At 35.1% G+C, this 20,516-nt stretch overlaps 1 protein-coding gene and 2 long non-coding RNA genes across 3 annotated transcripts; all 3 read right to left on the bottom strand.

The window, feature by feature from the left end:
• Positions 1–1,342: 1,342 nt before the first annotated feature.
• Positions 1,343–1,833, bottom strand: LOC131599949 (uncharacterized). Its single transcript, XR_009282953.1, has 3 exons — positions 1,745–1,833; positions 1,560–1,655; positions 1,343–1,475 (listed from the first exon to the last, which is right to left on the bottom strand). It is a non-coding gene; the product is annotated as an uncharacterized LOC131599949 (long non-coding RNA).
• A 3,565-nt stretch (positions 1,834–5,398) lies between these two features.
• On the bottom strand, positions 5,399–6,318 carry LOC131599947 (uncharacterized). Its single transcript, XR_009282952.1, has 3 exons — positions 6,058–6,318; positions 5,657–5,819; positions 5,399–5,573 (listed from the first exon to the last, which is right to left on the bottom strand). It is a non-coding gene; the product is annotated as an uncharacterized LOC131599947 (long non-coding RNA).
• A 6,827-nt stretch (positions 6,319–13,145) lies between these two features.
• On the bottom strand, positions 13,146–15,462 carry LOC131599946 (uncharacterized protein At4g15545-like). The gene is made up of 9 exons (XM_058872184.1): positions 14,989–15,462; positions 14,819–14,887; positions 14,648–14,704; positions 14,377–14,452; positions 14,207–14,299; positions 13,860–14,105; positions 13,706–13,748; positions 13,466–13,544; positions 13,146–13,362 (listed from the first exon to the last, which is right to left on the bottom strand). The coding sequence occupies exons 1-9, from the start codon at positions 15,265–15,267 to the stop codon at positions 13,270–13,272; spliced, it is 1,035 nt and encodes a 344-aa protein (XP_058728167.1). The 5' UTR covers positions 15,268–15,462; the 3' UTR covers positions 13,146–13,269.
• Positions 15,463–20,516: the final 5,054 nt, after the last annotated feature.

Here is a 20,516-nt window from a genome sequence, read left to right as displayed (position 1 = left end):
CTTCTTTTCTTGTATTCGGGTTGGTGTACCCCTAGTACTCCTAATCATAATACAAGAGTTGCTTATGAAAAAAAAAACAAGTTTATTTCAAAATTAGTTCATTTTATTGAAATAAAATATTTCATATTTGACTCTAAATTTGATCTAATTATTGAGTAAGGATCATTTTCATTTCTCAAAAGAAGTGGATGTGTCAATTATTATAGTTCGATGTATCAATTATTATTTGGGGTGAATGCTCGATTTGACTTAAAATTTGCAAATTTTAAAGGACTACTAGATCTTTGTGGAAACAAGTGCAACAGCAACACACTTGATATGGTTTATAACTTTTTGAAGTTGACTTTAGTCTTACCGGTAGTAACAACAAGTGTAGAACGTGTTTTTTTGGCTATGAAGTTTGTGAAGAGTAAACTATGTAATAAAATGAGTGATCAATGGTTAAATGACCGTCTTGTAACTTTTATAGAAAGAGGTGTTATTAAAACAATTAACAATGATGTTATTTTAGTTCATTTTCAAAAATTAGATAATACACGATTTTCATTGTAAATGCTAAACAATTTAATTTTTCCGTTGTCTCACTACAACACGGAAGCCCTATAAGAGCGCTTTTTTTGGGCTTTAAGAGCGCTTTAAAGCGCTGCCAAAGCCAGCGCTGGCGTAGGTAACAAAAGCGCTTTTAAAAGCGCACTGGTAGCCCCCCATATAAGAGCGTTTTTTCCAGAAAAGCGCTCTGGTAGCCCCCCTATAAGAGCGCTTTTTCCATAAAAGCGCTCTGGTAGACCCCCCTATAAGAGCGCTTTTTCCAGAAAAAGCGCTCTTGTAGCCCCCCTATAAGAGCGCTTTTCCAAAAGCGCTTTCGTAGGTTGCGTATTTTTTTTTTATTTTTTTTAATCTTAGGCAGCGCTTTTAGTAATAAAGCGCTTTAGTAGGTGGCCCTTTAAGAGCGTTTTTTAAAAGCGCTGTCGTTGCTAAATGAGGTATTTTAAAGTGCAACCTGTAATTTTAGCCTCCCAGTTCGACCTGTAATATTTTCGACCTGTAATATATTTTCAACCTGTAATATTTTCGACCTGTAATATATTTTCGACGATATATTTTCAACCATAGGTATGACTATATATATATACTAATATAATACCATTATAATATCCAAAATTATATATATACATCATTATAGTTCCTGTCAAACAAACTAAATCATGTAAAGTATGAATACAGAAAGTTTCACATGTAACTAACTCATGTCAAACAAACTAAATCTGTAACATCAACAATATTATACTTCAAATATTGGCAACAGTATGAACAAAGTTAGTAACCATATATCCTAGAGTACTATAATATTATACTTCAAATCGACACAAATCCTACTGCATGAATAGCTGATGAATATAAAATTGACACAAATCCTCTTTGATTTCTTCCAACTTAAGTCTCGTGTAAGAAGCAGCACGGAATTCGTCAAAGTACTACAGAACAAAAACATTATATGAATGATTTAGTTAAATGTAATAAATTATAAGAAGTTATCTAATTAAGTTATAAATCCATACCGTGATTGGAATCTCTAATTGATTCATTTGAAGGATTTCTTTCATAAACCTCAAAACATAGTATCCGCAATCTGAACTGTTTCGCTGTATCGGACACTACATAGAAAAACAAATAAGATTTTATAGTTGTCTTGTTTTATCAAGTAACATAAATATTATAAGCAAAATTGTGAAAAATAATGTACCTGCACTTTGATCCAAGTAATGTTGTTTGATTTAGTCCGGGATACCTGTGCGTCTCGTTGACTTCGGAACACTTGTATTGATCTAACAAAAATATAAAAGCATATATTTAGATCAATCTCACAAATAATTAAATATATAAATATACACGAATATTTAGAACGATCCCACTTACAAATCAATAATTTCCTTCATAGCCGGATAATTGCTCCACTCACCATCTACCGAATTCAGAAAATATACCACTTCTCTTATAGGGTTGATAGCAAGCAACAACCAGTGTGCTCTATAAATTAAAACAATAGGTTATATGAAAATTTTGCTACGCAAAAGAAACAAAGATTAGATGAACCAAGAATGAGAAACTAACCCTACTAGTCGGGTATTATACGCCCAAAGAATCAGACTTTCTGTATTGCCGGAGGACAGGAATCTATCAACTAAGCGCTGTCTAACTGATTCCGGTTCCGAAGCAATTGTCATTCCGCTGCAATGGGCGGAAGACACGAAACAAAATCTGTTTGACAATGCAGTCCCGCGCAACACTCTGTCATACAACAACCTTAAATAAAAACATAATAAACATTAGATTATTTTCATTGAAATGTGTAAATAAATTGTTCGACTAATTAAATAATATATCAGATGAGTGAATATTACCGGATGTATGAGTGCATATTAGCGACGCCTAGTTGTTCATGCGTAAAAATCTCTTCCAAGTCATCTATTGCAATATGTGACATGAATTCAATACCAAAGATACCTTCATCCATATTGATTTCACGGAGAGCACCATCCTTCAAATCGGACATATCAACAAGTGTTCAGAGCGTCGTCCGGTATCGAGCCACAAAAGCACCACCTTTTTTTGCCGCTTTCTTCGGAGGACCCTTAGGTGGTACGCTACGAACTTGCTGTGTCACTTGTTGTGACCCCCGAGCAGATGCCTAAAAATCATATAACAATCGGTAAAACATAAAATCATGCAGTTTTAGATTCAAATTATATATTAACACCTTAAATGTACCTCTTTTAGTGATGCAACACTCCTCCTCCTGTAAAATCCCTTTACCCTTAATTGCGGGTTTTGTAGGAGCAGTCTAAAATTAAAATGTAAAAAATAATTAACGTAACGGTGCAGAATTGACATTCGAAAACTAAATGATTCATAATGGTTTTCAATATACCTCATCACCAATGATAATGAGCTCTGAGGGCCATGCATCAAATGACCCTATTGCATCTCGCATCAATGTTGTCTCAGAGACCATGTCAGGTACCGGTAGCACCGCATCATGATCTAATACAACATCAACTGATACTTTCAGGTGTCCGGGAGCGGTCTATGGTGAAGTAAATCTCCCAAAGTGTTGTGCACTTTTCCCTTGCCAACTAGGCGATAATTCGGTAACAATAAGTATAGTTGGTAAGATGAAATGCCCTAAACCAATAGTAAATATAAAGTCATTATCATTAATAAAATAGAACAATTTGTAAGGAAAAAAAATTTATAATTACCTCGGGAAGTTTTCTTTGACAGTTGATACTAGCTTTATCACTAGTTTCTTTCACCGATGAAGTATTGCACTTTTCTCTCATATACATATCTTTATCTCTTTGCAATTCAGAGACTTGTGCTTGCAATTCCTGCAATTTTTGCAACACTTCTTCATTGCTAGGATTTCTTCTCCTAGAATGCTTGTAAGAAGAGGTTGGAGTCACACCATGACCTTTACCCCTCACCCGACCGGGATACTTAGGAGCATCTAGTGCTCTACTAAGTACGCTCCTATCATCCTGGTCCTCACCGGTGGATACCGATTGCGACAAGGTCTCCTGTGATTCATTTACATTTCAATAATTATTAGTGGAGATAAAAAATCATTTATATATTAAAAAACATTTGATTTAATTAAAGACACAGTGTTATACTTACACATTCAGCATAAACTCTTTGAACATCGGGATCGACAACTCGATTCTTGCCCACACGAGCTTCCTTCCACAACACATGTACTGGAAGTGAGGTTTCCTCACTTTTCGTCTCCTCTAACTATGCATTGACACAAATGATAAAATCGTCAAATAAAACACATTTAGACAATTAATTAAAATGCATTTCTATTTACTTACAATTTTTTCCTCTAAGCGTGCATATCCCAAACGCCCTTTTTTGTATGGATACGCGGCTTTTGATGCTCTCACACTATTTGTGGCACTCCTTTTTCGAAAAGCTTCATCTCTTTGCTCTACAAACTTAGCCCAATCTTCATCATCAATGAACATCTCATACTTTTTTGGACGTCCCGGGGCCTCTTCAAGAAAGTTTCCTTCTTTATCCTTAAGATAGTTGTTTGTTAGATAAGCTTTCCACCCTCTATATCTTTTTCCGGCCAAACTAAGAATGAAGCGTCTATGCTCATCTGGTATGGTAAAAGACCTCTGCAAACAAACATACGCATAGAGTGTGTTAGTATAAGTAATTTAATCAAATTATCGTCAAGATAATAACAACAACCATATATGATACCTTAAGCTCGTCCCAAATCATGTCTTTTTTCTCGTCCAACTCTTTGCTTTTCAGATTCCATTTAGCTACGGAGACTGGAATATGCAAACGAACAAGTGTACCAATATAGCTTGTCAACTTTGCAGAATTAGGACCAATTGGTTGGTTATCAGAATTCCATTCCAAATTATATATCAATCCTTGGTCTCTATGTCGAATTCCCTTCATAATGGTGATGCCTCGTGCAACTTCTTTTGATGATGTATCGGGTTGAGCATCTCTATCTTGTGAGTTTTCTTGTGGGTTATCTTGTGGGTTTTCTTGTGGGTTCTCTTGTGGGTTTTCTTGATTACTAGCCATTGAACCTGTATCAAACAAACTAAAGCACATTAGTACACTATTAATAAGCTAACAATCTATACAAGTCAAATGGAAGTCAAACCATGCATGTACAAGTAAATCGGAATCGAAATCGATGAAATCAGAATAAGCGTAAAAAAAAATAAAGTTGTCGGAATTGAACGAAATTTACATGGCTATGGTAAAACGTCCTCACGGACTCAAAAATGAAGTCGGTTTTCCGAAATTCAGACCCTAAGCCCGACTTTTGATCACGGGCAGAAGCAAAACCGATAAAAAAACAGTCCCGAAATGTAAAGATAAGTGAATGAGCAACTCCGGAATTGTCAAAATAGTATAGTTACATGTAGGGGTGGACATCGGTTCGGTTCGGTTTGGATTCGGGCCCAAACCACCAAACCGAGTCAACCCACGGGTGAGAACCATGGGCCCAAATTCCGACCGTTTGGCCTATCGGTTCAATCGGGTTCGATTCAACTCGGTTCGGTTTTTAATGTCGGTTTTTTTCGGTTAACCATTTAATTGGATAAAATTGAATTGTTAAGCCAAATTTTAAAATAGATCAATTTTATTATTTTCGTTCTGTTAAAATTTAGTCAAAATATAAAACCTTCTGGGCCATTCTAAGTCCAAGTTGGATTAAATCAAATTAAACACAATTATATTCATTCAATTCTATTTTTTATTGGTTGATTCCTTAAATTTATGAACAAATACATGTCTTATTATATTATTAAGTCATTTAAGTCCAAGGTCATAATATATTTAGAGCTAGCATTTGTACTTATCCAGATTTAATCTTCCAGATTTAATCTATAATGGTAAAACATTCAAATTTATTTTGCTTTTGCTTTGGAAGCAAAGATGAACAATTCCACAACAACAGTTGCAAACACTTTTATTACAAATCACTCCAAAAACTTCAAACCTTCACACCAGTGTACAGAACTTAGAACATAAACCTGCATTTAGAGAAATATAGAGTTAACAAATTATAAAAGTTCAGTTTAAAATTAAAAAAACAAAAAACAAAGACACAACTTACAGATTAAACATAACTTTAGATTTTTCTTAAGTACAGATCCAAAAACTTTTCAGTTTCAACTTTCCAGCTTTTCGGATCCAACTTAACAACCCCCGCTACAGATCTAGATTCAACTTTTCAGATCCATCTACACATCCAAATTTCATCATCTCCAATAACACAACTAACACAAAAATATTAATTTGTTAAAAAAATAAATCAATATAAAAATACCAAACCAAAAATCTTTACCATTACAAACGTATTAGGGGTAACAAATGGTACCTAAACATACAAAATAATTAACTGTTAGTTCAAAACAGAATATCATCTCAAAAAGTAAAAAAAAAATTATAGGACAAATCTAAATCCATAAAATAATTAAACATCAGTTATTGAGTTATTGATATGATTGAGTTTACCTTCATATTGAAATTGAAGATTAAAACTGAATCTGCACAACAAAGAACAGAAGAACATTAAAAATTATAAGATAACAAAGTAAAGAGAATAATAAATATAAAAACAATTTCAACGGTAGAGATGATGTTCATAAAAATATGAACTAAATCTATGAACATTTGTTATATAAAAGAACCCATGTTGAAAATATTATGCTTGTGAGAAGAAAACATGAAGAAATTACAGAAGAAACAAAGAAGAGAGAAGAGAAATGAGAGAAGAAACAAAGAAGAGAGAAGAGAAATGAGAGAAGAAATGGAGATATGTTGATGTGCGGCGGCTAGGGTTTTCTTAAGTAGTAAGAATGTGTATGTGTTACTGGGTTTGGGTTATCTGTTGGACTGAACATCCATCCCAATTGATAAATTAATAATTACTAAGGCTGTAAATCGGTCGGTTGCGGTTTAGTTTGGATTGAAATTAATAAACCGAACCGAACCGTCACTAACCTACCAGAACCGGCTGAACCACCCGTGTAACCCGATGACCCGATTTGGACCCGACCGAAAGCTAACGGGTAGCATGGATCGGACGGTTACCTTCGGACCGTTTCTTTATGTCCACCCCTAGTTACATGTAAAGAAGTCGACAAACGGATACATGGTTCAAAAGTTATGTACAAAACGAAAATATGCACCAAAATTGAATAAGTATTGTAACAATCGTAATACAAATTGAAAAAACTATACAAATTGAATATAGAACAATCGGTACAAATTGAATAACGCACATTAGTCGGAATATGTATACTATTACCTTTTTCACTAACGTCTCTTTCTTTTCTGGGTAGGATTGTGTTCTACGCGTCTCTTAACAACGCGGACGATTGGATTGATCAAAATACCCTCATTATGATCATTTTTAGTACAAGATTCGTTCTCATTCTGATCGTTTCTTGTACAAGATTCAATGCCAACACCAATATCACCTTGATCTCCAATGTTTTCATCAACTATTTTGTTTGATAAAAGCACTATAGACCATTTCATACTTGTCGGATCATTGACATAGAACACTTGTTTAGCTTGAGAGGCTAGAATGAAAGGCTCATCTTTGTATCCCACCCTGTTGAGATCCACTTGCAAAAATCCTGACTTATCCATTCGTATGCCATTATTATTTTCAACCCACTTGCAACCAAATACAGGAATTTGAAACTTTGTGTAATCAAACACCAAAATGCGCTCGATAACCCCAAAATATGACAAATTTGCAAATTTCGGATTTAAGTCATTCGCACTTGATATGTGCATTGCTTCCGCTACCAAGGTAACACCACTATTTTGCATAGTACTTTTATCATCCTGTTCTTTGGTATAAAATGTGTATCCATTGATTGCGTATGCGCTATAAGAAAACACAATTATACTTGGACCATAGGCTAAACATCTCAACCTTTCTGTTACTGAAGCAGGATCTGAACGATACTTTGAATAAATATGTTCCCTAAACCACGGTATGAAACTTCGATTGTGCTTTCGTACTATCCAATTCTCATTTCTATTCGGATTTAAATCTCGGAGAACAACCTTGTGTATTTCAACATACGGCTCAACCTCAATCTCATTGTGCAGAACATACAAGTGCGCTTGATCCCGCTCGACCATTGATACTGTCACCACTTTATTTCCAATTAGCCTTTTTCCTTCTTTTTTTTCAACAATATGAGATTTGGGGAGTCCAATTGATTGAACATTTGACAGAAAATCAGTACAAAACTCAACCGCTTCTTCAACAATGTATCGCTCGACAATACAACCCTCCGGTCGACTTCTGTTTTTCACGTACCCTTTTAATATTTTCATATAACGTTCAGCAGGGTACATCCATCTCATATAAGCTGGTCCGCACAATTGTGTCTCTTTCACAAGATGAACGACTAGATGAACCATTATGTCAAAAAACGAGGGAGGAAAATACATTTCAAGATCACATAAAGTAACAACTATCTCTTTTTGCATTGTAGGTAAGATCGTGGGATCGATCACCTTACTGCAAATTGACCTGAAGAAAAAACACAGTTTAGTTATTGCGCTTCTTACTTTTTCTGGCAGAATAGAACGTATACCTATTGGTAAAAAATGTTCCATTATAACATGGCAATCATGCGTCTTCAAACTCTTTAACTTGAGGTCTTTCATGGACACAAGTCTTCTAATATCTGAAGAGTAGCCTTCTGGAACTTTAACTTCACTGAGAAACTTACATAATGTTTTCTTCTCCTTTCTAGATAGAGTGTAAACAGCAGGTGGCAGATATGTTCGTCTTCCTTTCATCACGGGTCCCAATTCAGTTCTCATTCCCATGTTCACCATATCCTTCCTTATGTTAAGGCCATCCTTAGACTTTCCTTGTATATTGAGTAACGTACCTATAACGCTGTCAAATACATTTTTTCAATATGCATAACATCCAGGAAATGTCTTACGTACAACGACTTCCAATATGGAAGTTCAAAAAAAATTGACTTCTTCTTCCACCCACCCTTGACAAGTGAATGTGCAAAAGGCTTGCCAAACTGAGTGCTCACATCTTTCACCTTTTCAATAATTTGATCACCTGACAAAAAAGGTGGGGTTGTACGATGTTCGGCCTTTCCATTGAATGCTTTTCTCCACCCACGGTAGTGATGATTAGAATTTAAGAATCTACGATGGCCGAGAAAGACATTCTTCTGACAAAGATCCAATCGTGTCGTATCGGTTTCATCTTCACAAACAGGACACGCTTTTTGACCTTTATTGCTGTACCCGGATAGATTTCCGTATGCTGGAAAATCATTAATTGTTCCAAACAACATCGCCCTCAAGTTGAAAATTTCTTTCCTATACCCATCGTAAACCTCCACACTGTTCTCCCACAAAAACTTTAAATCTTCGATTAAGGGTGCCAAGTATACGTCTATGTCATTCCCTGGTTGTTTAGGCCCAGAAATTAGCATAGATAACATCATGTACTTACGCTTCATACATAGCCACGGAGGTAGGTTATAAATCATAAGAATCACAGGCCATGTGCTATGCGAGATACTTTGAATACCATGCGGGTTCATTCCATCAGTAGACAATGACAAGCGAAGGTTTCTTGCTTCTTTTCCAAATTTAGGATAATCAGTATCAACTTTCATCCACTATGGTGAGTCTGCCGGATGTCGCAACTTTCCATCAATAATTCTTTCATCTGCATGCCAAGTCAAGTGTCTTGAATCGGTTTCACTACGATACATGCGTCTAAATCTCGGAATTATAGGAAAATACCATAAGACTTTGGTCGGAGACAACTTTTTCTTATATCGAGGGGCACCGCATTTTGGACACTCATTCAACGCTGCATACTCGTTTTGAAACAAAACGCAGTCGTTTGGACATGCATGTATCTTATCATAGCTCATGCCAATAGAGGACAACATCTTTTTGGCTTCATACGTTCGATTGGGAAGAACATTATCCTCTGGTAGCATATCTTTCATAAGGGCTAATAACTCTGTGAAACTTTTATCCGACCATCCATTGTCCGCCTTTAAGTTGTACAACTTTAACACCGCAGACAATCTTGTGAATTTTGAACAACCATCATACAACGGTTTCTCTGCATCGCTTACCAACCTCTCAAACATTTTGGGACAATCCTCAAGATCTTCTTCAAGCGCTTCTGCAATCTCTTCGACTCGATCACAATCATATGTGTCTGTGCAATCGTCGTTTGAAGCATACTTCGTATTACACCTCGACTCAACATTCCCATTACTTTTCTCACCATGCAAACTCCAAACTGTATAACTTCTATCAATTCCAAACCATAGTAAATGCGATGCCAACTGATTCCCGTCAACCTTATGCCCATAACAGCAACCCAAGCAAGGACGCGTCATTCGAATCAGGTCTTTGGAGTGCGCAACCGCAAACTTAACGAATTCCCATACCCCTTTCTCGTACTCTTTTGACAATCGGTTTGAATTCATCCATGTCTTATCCATGTCTTAATTAAGCTAAACAAAAACGACCAAACTTTCACTCTTCACAAGTAAATCCTATAGCGAATTCAATTCACAAAGTTAGTAAGTTCATCACTTAACGATTAACGAAATTGATATCAAGAATATTCCACATGTCGCCATTCGAATCGGTTTGAATTCATCCATGTCTTATCCATGTCTTAATTAAGCTAGACAAAAACGATCAATCCAACATTAGGTGCATGTGATCATATTATAAGACATCATAATGTCAGTCTAATGCGTTTATGTCAAAACGCAAAGTATAAACGGAATGAATCCGGAGCAATAAAACGCAACATATATAATCACACAATTTCAGACAAATTCATCATAATACCAGTAATTTGAGAAGGACAAAATCGATTGAAAGAAATTTGAAATACTAACTTTCCTTTTAAATTTCAATCCAACAAAAATAAATTTTTATGTATAATCGATTGAAAAATAATAACTCACCTTTCAAGAGAGGAGCTATATAAGAGCCAATGAACCTGTAGCTACGAAAGAACCTGCAGAAGACAAAGAAATATGTCAACATCGATACGCAAGTATGATCAAACTCATGGTGTTTAAATTAAATTCAAAGAATGAACAAAACAAGAATCGAAATGAGGTTTTATCATGCTACTAGTTTATACACATGTTAAATCTATATATTGAAAATTATTAGTTGAAAGCTAGAATTAATTAATAAATAACCGCATATTATCAAGTGTTATCCATCAAATTCAACAATTAGTGCTGAACAACTCAAGTAAGCAAGAACCAAGTAAACTTCCACTATTATACCCTCTCTTTAATCCACCATTTCAACCAAATATCATGCTAACAATATCAAATAACACCACAAAAATTTCCAGCACTTAGACACTTGAATTAACACGGTTTCTATGCAAATATCATGTCCAACAACAACACTTTAACACCAATCTTATACATCCCTCCCTGTGTTTCAATACCTTCACATAATCCTATCCATGCTTTCTATCTTTACTTCACCAAGTTTAATTAACCCATGCTACCAATTAAAGTTTCAAATCTAAACCAATAGAAAAGGAGATGAAGATCACATAAAAACAAAAAAGAGAGAATTTAAGCATTACCTCTTGAGAGTGAGAAATAAACTCACTCAATGCCTCTGAATAATGCAAGAAATCCTCTTGAGTGAAAATGATAGAAATATGGCAACTGGAGATGAAGATGACGGCGGCGGCGGTGAGATGGTGCACCTTTGGCCTTGTTCTTATCAGGGTGATATTGAAGAGCGAGTCTGAAAAAAATAAAACAACATAGATAAGGCAAATGCATATTCTTTGATAAAATAGAAACAATATACAACATTACAATATAAAACCCCAAATTATAAACCCTCAAAATTCAATACTTTTCAATGAAACTAACCTTGTAGGGGTCGATTGATTTGGCTTCCAATTCCAAAAGACACAACGTGGCCGGCGACGATGATGAACAATGATATTCTGGAAAAGATGAAAATGATATTTTGGAAAACGCAGAGATGGTGGCTGAACGCATAGGTGAGATGGCGACTGGAGAAGATGAAAACGATGAAGAGAAAACGATGGTGAGAGTTGCTAGGGCTCGTGTCTGGAAAATGAAAGGGGTAAAACGCGTATGAACACAGTGACGGAGGAGAGCGGCGTAGAGAACCCAGAGACGGAGGAGAGCGACGGTGAAAACGAAAGAGAGAAAGTGAGAAACAGTAGTGGGTGAGAAATGCGTGTTTTTGTTTTTAGAAATAAAGGCTACTAAAGCGCTTCTGAAAAGCGCTCTCATAGCCTGGTCTATACCAGCGCTTTTGACATAAAAGCGCTCTCGTAGCCTGCTATCATTACCCCCCTACCAGAGCGCTTTTCAAAAACGCTCTCATACCCCCTACCAGCGCGCTTTTCAAAAGCGCTCTCATACTCCCCTACCAGAGCGCTTTTTAAAAGCGCTCTCATACCCCCCTACCAGAGCGCTTTTCAAAAGCGCTCTCTTACCCCCTCTACCAGAGCGCTTTATTTGCATCATTTTTCCTTGTTTTTTAATTTTGTTTTTAACGAACCCTACGAGAGCGCTTTTTCTAAAAGCGCTTTCGTAGCTGCGCTGCTACAACTTAAATTTGGCGTAGTGTCTAACAAGTGGCATCAAGATCCCGATTAATTCTATGCTACGAAACGCGTATTACAAAATGGCATACGAACCAAAAGAGGACTATAAAAGAGCTCCAGTTTTCACAGGAGAAAACTATAACTATTGGAAAGTTTGTATGCAAATTCATATGAATTCAGTTGAAAAATGTGTGAGGGAGGCCATTAAAAATTGTCCTACATCAGTAACATATGTTTTTAATGGTGTTGCCTTACCTAAGCCCGAAGCACAATAGAATGAGGAAAATAATAAGAAGTGGTCATACGATTGAAAAGCGAAAAACATCATTGTATCCGCTCTCGGTGTTGATGACTTTTATTGCATCTCTTGTTGTCAAATCGCAAAGGAAATATGGGACGCTATAAAATTTACTTATAAAAGAACTAATGAGGTCAAACAATCCCGAATCAATACACTTAATCAAGAGTTCGAACTCTTTTGAAGGGGACATGGTGAAACCATTGCTCAAATGCAAAAGCGGTTCTCACATCTTATTAATCGTTTAAACTTGCTAGATAATCCTATTTTCAATGCTATTTCTACTAAAAAAGTTTTGAAATGTCTTACTAGGAAGTGTTTGGATATGCCCTTGAATGTATCGAGTCAATATATAATCTAAATACAATATTTACTCAATAAATTTAAAAAGTAAAATTTGATTCTAAAAGAGAATGAAGGAAATATATACTAAAACTCATATTGGACTAAACTAATTAAAGATCCAACACAATGCCAAAAACAACCTAACAACACTCTGAATGTGCAATAATTACGCTTCAACAAAAGCCACCCATATGTCTTTCAGCACTTCAAACTTTTCTATGAGATTGGTGATATTGGTTGTCATGCTACCACATCTTCTAAGAAGGATCAAGGGAGGAAAATCAAAAGAATATACAGTTTTCCACAAAATAATAAATTTGTAACTCAGTTGAAAAAAAATTGCTGAAAGTAGAGAAAATATCTGGCTATATTACAAGCTAGGAATCATTTTATATGATCAAACATCTTCAAGAATAATAAATTATTGAACATTACGAGTAATCAATCCTTCAAATATAGTATAGAGGTCTTTGTTTTCAGGACCAAAGATCTCATCAGCTTTCTTAAGTGTCTCCTGCAATTTTACATTCATATAGAGGAAGAAAATTAACATAAGTAAATTCATATACAAATGCTACCATAACAAAAAAGAAGGAATAAGCTGCATGAAGATTCACCTCTTTTGTTAGTTTATGGGAATTCAGTTCCTTCACATTTGCTAAAAATGCACCAAACTGCTCATAAGACAAACGGCTCCTAATGATAACATAGAAGGAGAAGTTAATAAAGGATTCAACTTACTACCTATAGGAAATCAGCTTGACTTTATTTTAACTTTGATATAGATATGACTTATACTGAAACTGTTATAGTCTAAGTGCTTAGTTAAGTTGTTTATCGAATAAGGTCGTTCGTACCTGACTTGACGAAAAAACTCCTTTCCATCCACACGAGTTCGTGCTGAGAAATTAAAAAGAAAAACTTGTGATTAGATATCTTTCTTGATTCATATGCAAGAAAAATTCATTAAAGTGATATTCAAGAATGAGCTTGAGTTAGTGAAAAGCTCACCAGTTTGTGAACCTGTGCCTGTATAGCTAGACATTGAACCATGAGATGAGAACACAGAAGAAGTCCTGTCAATTGAAAGGGAAACTGCATGGCGCCGAGGAGACGCAGGTTTAGATGTTCTTGTTGGTGATACAGATGCAGAAACAATAGGAGGTGAACCGGGAGGAGTCAAACGAGGAGTGGTAGTTTGGGATGCTAACAGAAAGCTATGTGAGGATATCGATGATACCTGAGATCTTCCACCACCTACAATTGATATTTGGCAAACAAAAACATAAGTAATGCGGGAAACAATGATCAAGAATCAAGTTACATTCATAATTATGTGATATATAGTACATATATACCATCGGATTCGCGATCGTCTGTAGAAGAATTTCCGGCTTCAGAAGTATTGGTTCGCATTGAAGAAGATCTAGGTGGCAATGAAGCATTTTCATCTGCAATAAAATGAGAACTTGATTATCAAAAGTGTTGTATTGTTTTGGAACATGAATGATGAAAAAGTTGAAAGTACCTCCAAGGTGGGATGTTGAAGTGATACTTGCTTGACTATGTAACATAGCTGCAACTTTGGGTGATCCTCCCTGGCCCTGCACATGACAAATCTTACATCAAGCAATAACTACACTTTGTGTAAATGTGTTACTATTTATTAATTTTATTTTTTAATAAAACTAATAAAAAATTATATTTAAATTATATTTTAAAAATCCATGTTAAATTTATCCTACTAAAAATGTTAATTCAATCACAGTCTCATACTATTCGGAATAACAATAACTTACAGGTTTTTCTTCATCTTCTTGAAGTGATTGCATAAGTGCCTTTCTGAAAACCTCCAACTGCATGCATATTCATAAATTAATGAACCAATTTGTCACAAAAAAATTAATAAAACCACATTTCCTAAAATGAATACTTATTAAGAATTGAGTAGAAAAATCAATAATTTGCACCTTGGAAACATCTCTACTGAGCTTTTTTACTGTGCTGGAAAGTGAAGCATTCTCCTTCACCAACCTCTCCTATAATGTTCATCATTTCAACCAAAACAAATTTAAAATATGGAAAAATTCGAACTAATTGAACCGAATTTAGTTAGTTGTATACGGTTCAGAAGCCAGACCTTATCTTGTTCCGCAAGAACAAGCTTATCGGCGGTTTCAGAAAGCGCGGCGTGGGGAGCCTCTAACTGAGCCTGGAGCTCCGCGATAAGCTCATCTTTCTCGGTGAGCTCAGCTCGTAGAGCCGAAACTTCTGATTGAAGCGCGTTAACACGCGTCGAAAGTGCAATGGATGTGATTTTGCGCGCCACATCTAGTTGTTCGAATGGATCTGATGGTAGAGCTTGCAGCAACTCCTCTGGAATATCAATGTTCGTTCCACTCAATTCTTCCACCAACATGTTCTCTCTTTTTTCTTTTGAATGTAGTTATATTTTATTTCAAATAGTTGTTAATCATAATAATTTGGAGAAGAATGCAGGAGGAGCAGTGGAATGTGATAAGACAAAGGAAGAATTTTATCGTTTTCTTGTTTTATATGGTTGCATGTTAATGTGTGGCCAGATAAGGTTTAAGAGAGGATAGGAATTGGAGCAGAGACAAAACAATATTAACGTCATTGGCTAGAAATTTTGTGACTTATATGAACTAGATGTGGTATGGTTCAGTTTTTATAGTTCTAGAGCAGTATAATTTGATTCCATTTAGCTGGAGGAAAATAAAAGTTGTTTTAGTCTTTTAGATTTGTTTGGAGTTTTAGAGAGGAAAAGAGAAGAGGGCTTTGAAAAATAAGAATGGAGTGAAAATAATAAAAGGATTTTGGGTAGGAATGTTTTGGAGGGTTTGATTTTGTTCATACTAAAAACCCCATAAAATGGGAAACTAAAAAATTGTATCGAATGAATATTTTGGAGGATTTTGGATGGCATACATAAATCTTCCAAATATTTTTTAGGTTGTTATAGTATTTCGAAAATTAAAAATATAGTAATGATAATGATTCTTTTATCATTCTAAACAAAATCATTTTTTTAAAAAATATCAAATATTTTCCTATATTCCTATATTTTTTTAAAATTCGGTTTTCGAAAGTCTTTCACTCACCTCTCCTTCAAGCTCCAAAGAAAGCTTTAGTGTCACTGTCTAATCAACTAGTAATATATGTTAAGGTTTTGAAAGTTAACATATATGACAATTCAAAGGTGTAAGCTTTTAGTTTTAATATTTTTTTCACGTTTTGTATTATGGAGGTTTAAACTCCTAATCTTTGAATTAGGGACTTCTTTAATGGACTCTGGTGGTGTGAGTTGTCAAATTTTCTATCTTTCTGTTGTTTCTTTTTGTATTTTTATTGTTATTGATTTTTTTTCCATAGTTTCATGGGTGATTGGGAGAAGGTTAGGAGGAGATCTGAATACAAACCAACAAGATCAACAAAATGGGATATTCATTCAACATTGGATAACAAAAAGGATTTAAAGATTTTATTTCGTTTTACTTCTCTCAGATTTCGGACAATTGCATAGAAAAGGACAACTTTGACATTTTTTTTTTGTAAGTATGGCGATTTGAAGGAGGTGATCATCCCTCCTAGGAGAAATAAGTCTGGTAGAAGGTTTGGATTTGCAAGATTTTCAAATGTTGTATATGTGAGGATACTAGTAGTCAAACTGGGCAACATTTTCATCAAGGGTAGAAAAATCTATGCAAACTTACCAAGATTTCAGAAAGACAAGAAGAATAAGTTTGATGACAGTTTCCATCATCGAGAAGGTAAGGATGTGAATCAGCCAAAATCCTTTTGAAATGGAAGCAGAAAGTTCCAAGTAGACCAGGAGGTGAACAACTGCATAGCCTTTACATATATGGTAGGGAATAAGAAGTTTGCTCATGTAGAATCATCTCAGCTCTCTTCCTCTAGAGCTTCGGTCTGCTTAAACTTTCAATCCCAAAGTGAGGTCAAGGAGAGATTTAAGAAGCCATTTGTAGGGAAGATGTTATTCATTGGGATGTATTATAATGTCCAAAATATTTTTCACATGGAAGGTTATTTTTCACAGTAAGGTGACTCCGATAGGAGTTAACCTTTGTCTTCTAGAGGAAAAGGACCCTGGAGAAATAAAAGACCTCATTCGTGAAGGTAGAAATTGGTGGAGTCAATGGTTCTCTAAAATTTGGGAATGGAATATTCATGATGTGGTTTCGGAAAGAGTGGTGTGGACAAGATGCTATGGCATACCCTGTCACGCATGGACCATTGAGTTTTTTGAACTTATTGCCTCTACGGTGGGAGTGTATATTTGTTCAGACGATTGCACGCTCAAACAAGAATGTATGTATGTGGTAAGAGTTATGATAAGAACTAGATGTTCTATGGTGTTGAATGAAATATTCTATGTGAATATTGATGGGGAATATTTTCGCATTAAGCTGGCCGAGGATTCTCAAGGTTCTTTGAAAATCTCCTTACCAAACAAAAAACCCCATGGCTATAAACCTCAAACAGGCTTCTCTTCGTCAACTAATAGTTATGAGAATTGGGGCATGAAGGCTTTCGGAGAGAATGACAGGATCAAAGATGAGATTCTTAGTGACATAGCTCCCAATGAAGAAGTTATCATAAAATGGACAGAGCTTTAGTTGCTTTCGATGTTCCTAGCTTGTCAGATATTTAGTAAACGAATTCGAACTTTGTCAACTCCATTGAGCCATTAATGTTGAGTAGAGTCAAATGTAAGTAATTTTTTTTATCATATCCACAGGGATTTGGGCGATATCAAAACCATTCAAAATTTTCTATAATTATAAGCATAAGTTTTAAGATTGTTTGGTTTAAAGGTTACGAAAAAAACTGAGGATAATATTAAAGATAAGTTTCAGAGGAATAGGCTTGTTGGGAATTGGTGTTCATCCATCGATTCAATATGAATGTCACGAATCAGTTATACACAACTAGAGCATGTTTCAATATCATTACGTATCACTCACAAACAAAGTTTATGTTAAAACTTTGATGAGATTTCTAATTTATGGTTTAATCGACGATTTCTCTTCCTATTAAATAATGTGGTAGCATTAATATTCGATACTTTTGGTGAATATTAAACCTAAATCTATGTCAAGCATTTAGAGTTTAATAGATGTTATCTTAGATCGAGATTAGAATCATATTTGTCAATATCAATTCAATCCATGAAAGTAAATAATAAAACGAAGATAACATCAATACTAATTCATAAATAAATTGCGTATGACGCCATGATTAATGAAAATACATACTATTTTGGTGAACTACAACCAATCCCAACAAGGGACGTATTTAGCTACTCATGGTAGCTTGAAGCATAATGGAAGAATTGAGTTGAACGAACATCAACGACGATTTCCCGACTCTTGATGCGTATCCAGCTCCTTCTCCTTACAACCCCTGCTATTCCTATTGATATAATATAGTATATTATGATATTACAATGAAAAAAATTTGATTCCTCAACTGAGCTGAGTTCTGCTCTTTTTATAGCAGTTATGGTTGCCTGACTTCGCTAAGCGAACTTTACTTTGCTAAGCGAAGTCTATGTTTCTTCTCTTCTAAGTTTGCCATCTAAATCGCCTTCAAGAAGCCGCCAAAGTTCTCTAAGAGAAGTTGATCTCGCTAAGCAAACTTCCTTTCTTCAACCTTAAATCTTTCAAATATCTTGCAGAAACCACCAAAGTTTGCTAAGCGAAGCCCTGTTTTGCTAAGCGAACTTTCTTTGATGTTGCTCGCTGCTGGAGAAACTCGGTGATTTTGCTTCTGACTTGGTTCACTAAGCGAAATATGGCCCGCTTAGTGAATTGGGCTTTCGCTTGCACCTTCGCTTAGCGAAGTGTCTGTTTTCTGGATTCTGCTTCATTTTGCCTTGACTTCGTTGGAGTTCGCCGCGGCTCTCTTAGCAAAGTGTTTGATTGCTAGTTTTTACTTTAGCGACCATATCCTGCACAAAAGCAATCCAAATCTAAAGTAAACTTGTACAAATCAATTTTATTAAATAATTGGGGTTTTTATGTAAGAAACTTGTAATTTAAGTAAGATAAATGCTATGTCATAATGTGATATTTTACCATAAATCAAGCACTTATCAGCCATGGGATAAATTTAAGGATCTAGCATGTTCAGAAGTTTTGATCAGGAAAAAGTCTAAAGTGCAAGAACAAACATAATAAAGGGAGACTTTTCTGGAGGTGTCCATTTGGCAAACTGAGAAACAATTTATTCATATGGGGTGCAGATATAGCATTAGGAAAGGATGCTTGTGAAAATGTAGATGAATATTGAAGCAAAGATGAGAGCAAGACAGAGATACAAGTAGTTTAACTGTTGAAGGAATTGTATGAATCTTCAATGAAGAAGAACAAGAAATTGCAGATGAAGGTCAAGTCAGAGGAATTTTATGGAAATTAAAAACGATATGTCTTGTATTTTTGTTTATGCTCAACATGTACTTGTTATTGAATGATATATTGAAATTTATTGTTTAGTTATGTAATGTTGTTGAATTGGTTATGAAATTTCCTTCAATAGTTTATGTAATGATGTTTAATTATTTATAAAATGTCGTTCAGTTATGTAATTTTGTTCATATCAATTGTTTATGTTATTTTGACATGTTATAGTCTGTATTTTGGATATATGGTGGCCTATATGTTGGCATTAGTATGATTTATAATTTGGTATTATTTTGACATATTTTGCCAAACTGATAATTAGACAAAAATGTTAAAACACAAATATCTTCACCATTAAAATATCAGTACATATGTTTCCACAACATAGTTTCCATAATATGGTGGTCACTACATTACAGTACATATGTCCCACAACATGATGGTCATTATATTACAGTACATATGTCTCCACGACATGGTGGTCATTACATAAAAGCCAATAACTGGTCTTCAAAACACAAACATAAATATCAGTATAAATATCTTCACAACATGGAGACAATACTGAAACAAAACATAAACTTGTTCAAATGGATCTTCAAATACTCTTCATTGATTTACCTCATTGCTAAATTGTACCCATCTTTTTGATACTCTACCACTACCATTGACTCCTTCTGTGGGTTCCTCTTCATTTATCACCAATGGATCATCAGGCTTTTTACCTAGATCATATATGTTCCTTGTTTTTAGGGTCCTCAACTTATCACTCTTTTTGTTTGCACCTCTTACATCAGCATTATTCTTCACTATTTTTTAAATATAAATCTCTTAATCTGTCATAAGAATGAATAGGCATCAGAAAAATCAATGAACAAGGACTATGTACGGAAAATGTATATACACTCACATGATCACTACAACTTGGCGTTTGTGAAGAAATTCCTGGTGGTTCGAAAGATTTTTTTACATACTTTTAATTTTTACCAAAGAAAATCCTGACACCATTTGACTTTGATGAAATTGGCTTGATAGGATATGTGTCAATGATTAAAGGTTGAATGTCCAAAATATCTTAATCACTTAGCAATGCCGCCAAAGTATCAGTGTCCCATTCACAGGTACTTATCCAAACCTAGAGCTTTTGTTGGTTACTCATTGATTGTTGGTTCCTCGTTGACAGTTATTTCCTCATTGATTGTTGATTCCTCATTGATTGTTGGTT

This window comes from Vicia villosa, linkage group LG4 (genome assembly GCF_029867415.1).
Source record: "Vicia villosa cultivar HV-30 ecotype Madison, WI linkage group LG4, Vvil1.0, whole genome shotgun sequence".
In the NCBI taxonomy this organism is placed as follows: Eukaryota; Viridiplantae; Streptophyta; class Magnoliopsida; order Fabales; family Fabaceae; genus Vicia; species Vicia villosa.
This window is presented reverse-complemented; position numbering and strand designations above follow the sequence as displayed.

Coding starts and splice junctions, on each gene's coding strand:
- LOC131599946 (XM_058872184.1), bottom strand. CDS start 15,267: ATGTTGGTGGAAGAATTGAGTGGAACGAACATTGATATTCCAGAGGAG. Junction 14,453..14,647: donor AAGAAGATGAAGAAAAACCT/GTAAGTTATTGT, acceptor TGTCATGTGCAG/GGCCAGGGAGGATCACCCAA. Junction 14,106..14,206: donor AGACGATCGCGAATCCGATG/GTATATATGTAC, acceptor TATCAATTGTAG/GTGGTGGAAGATCTCAGGTA.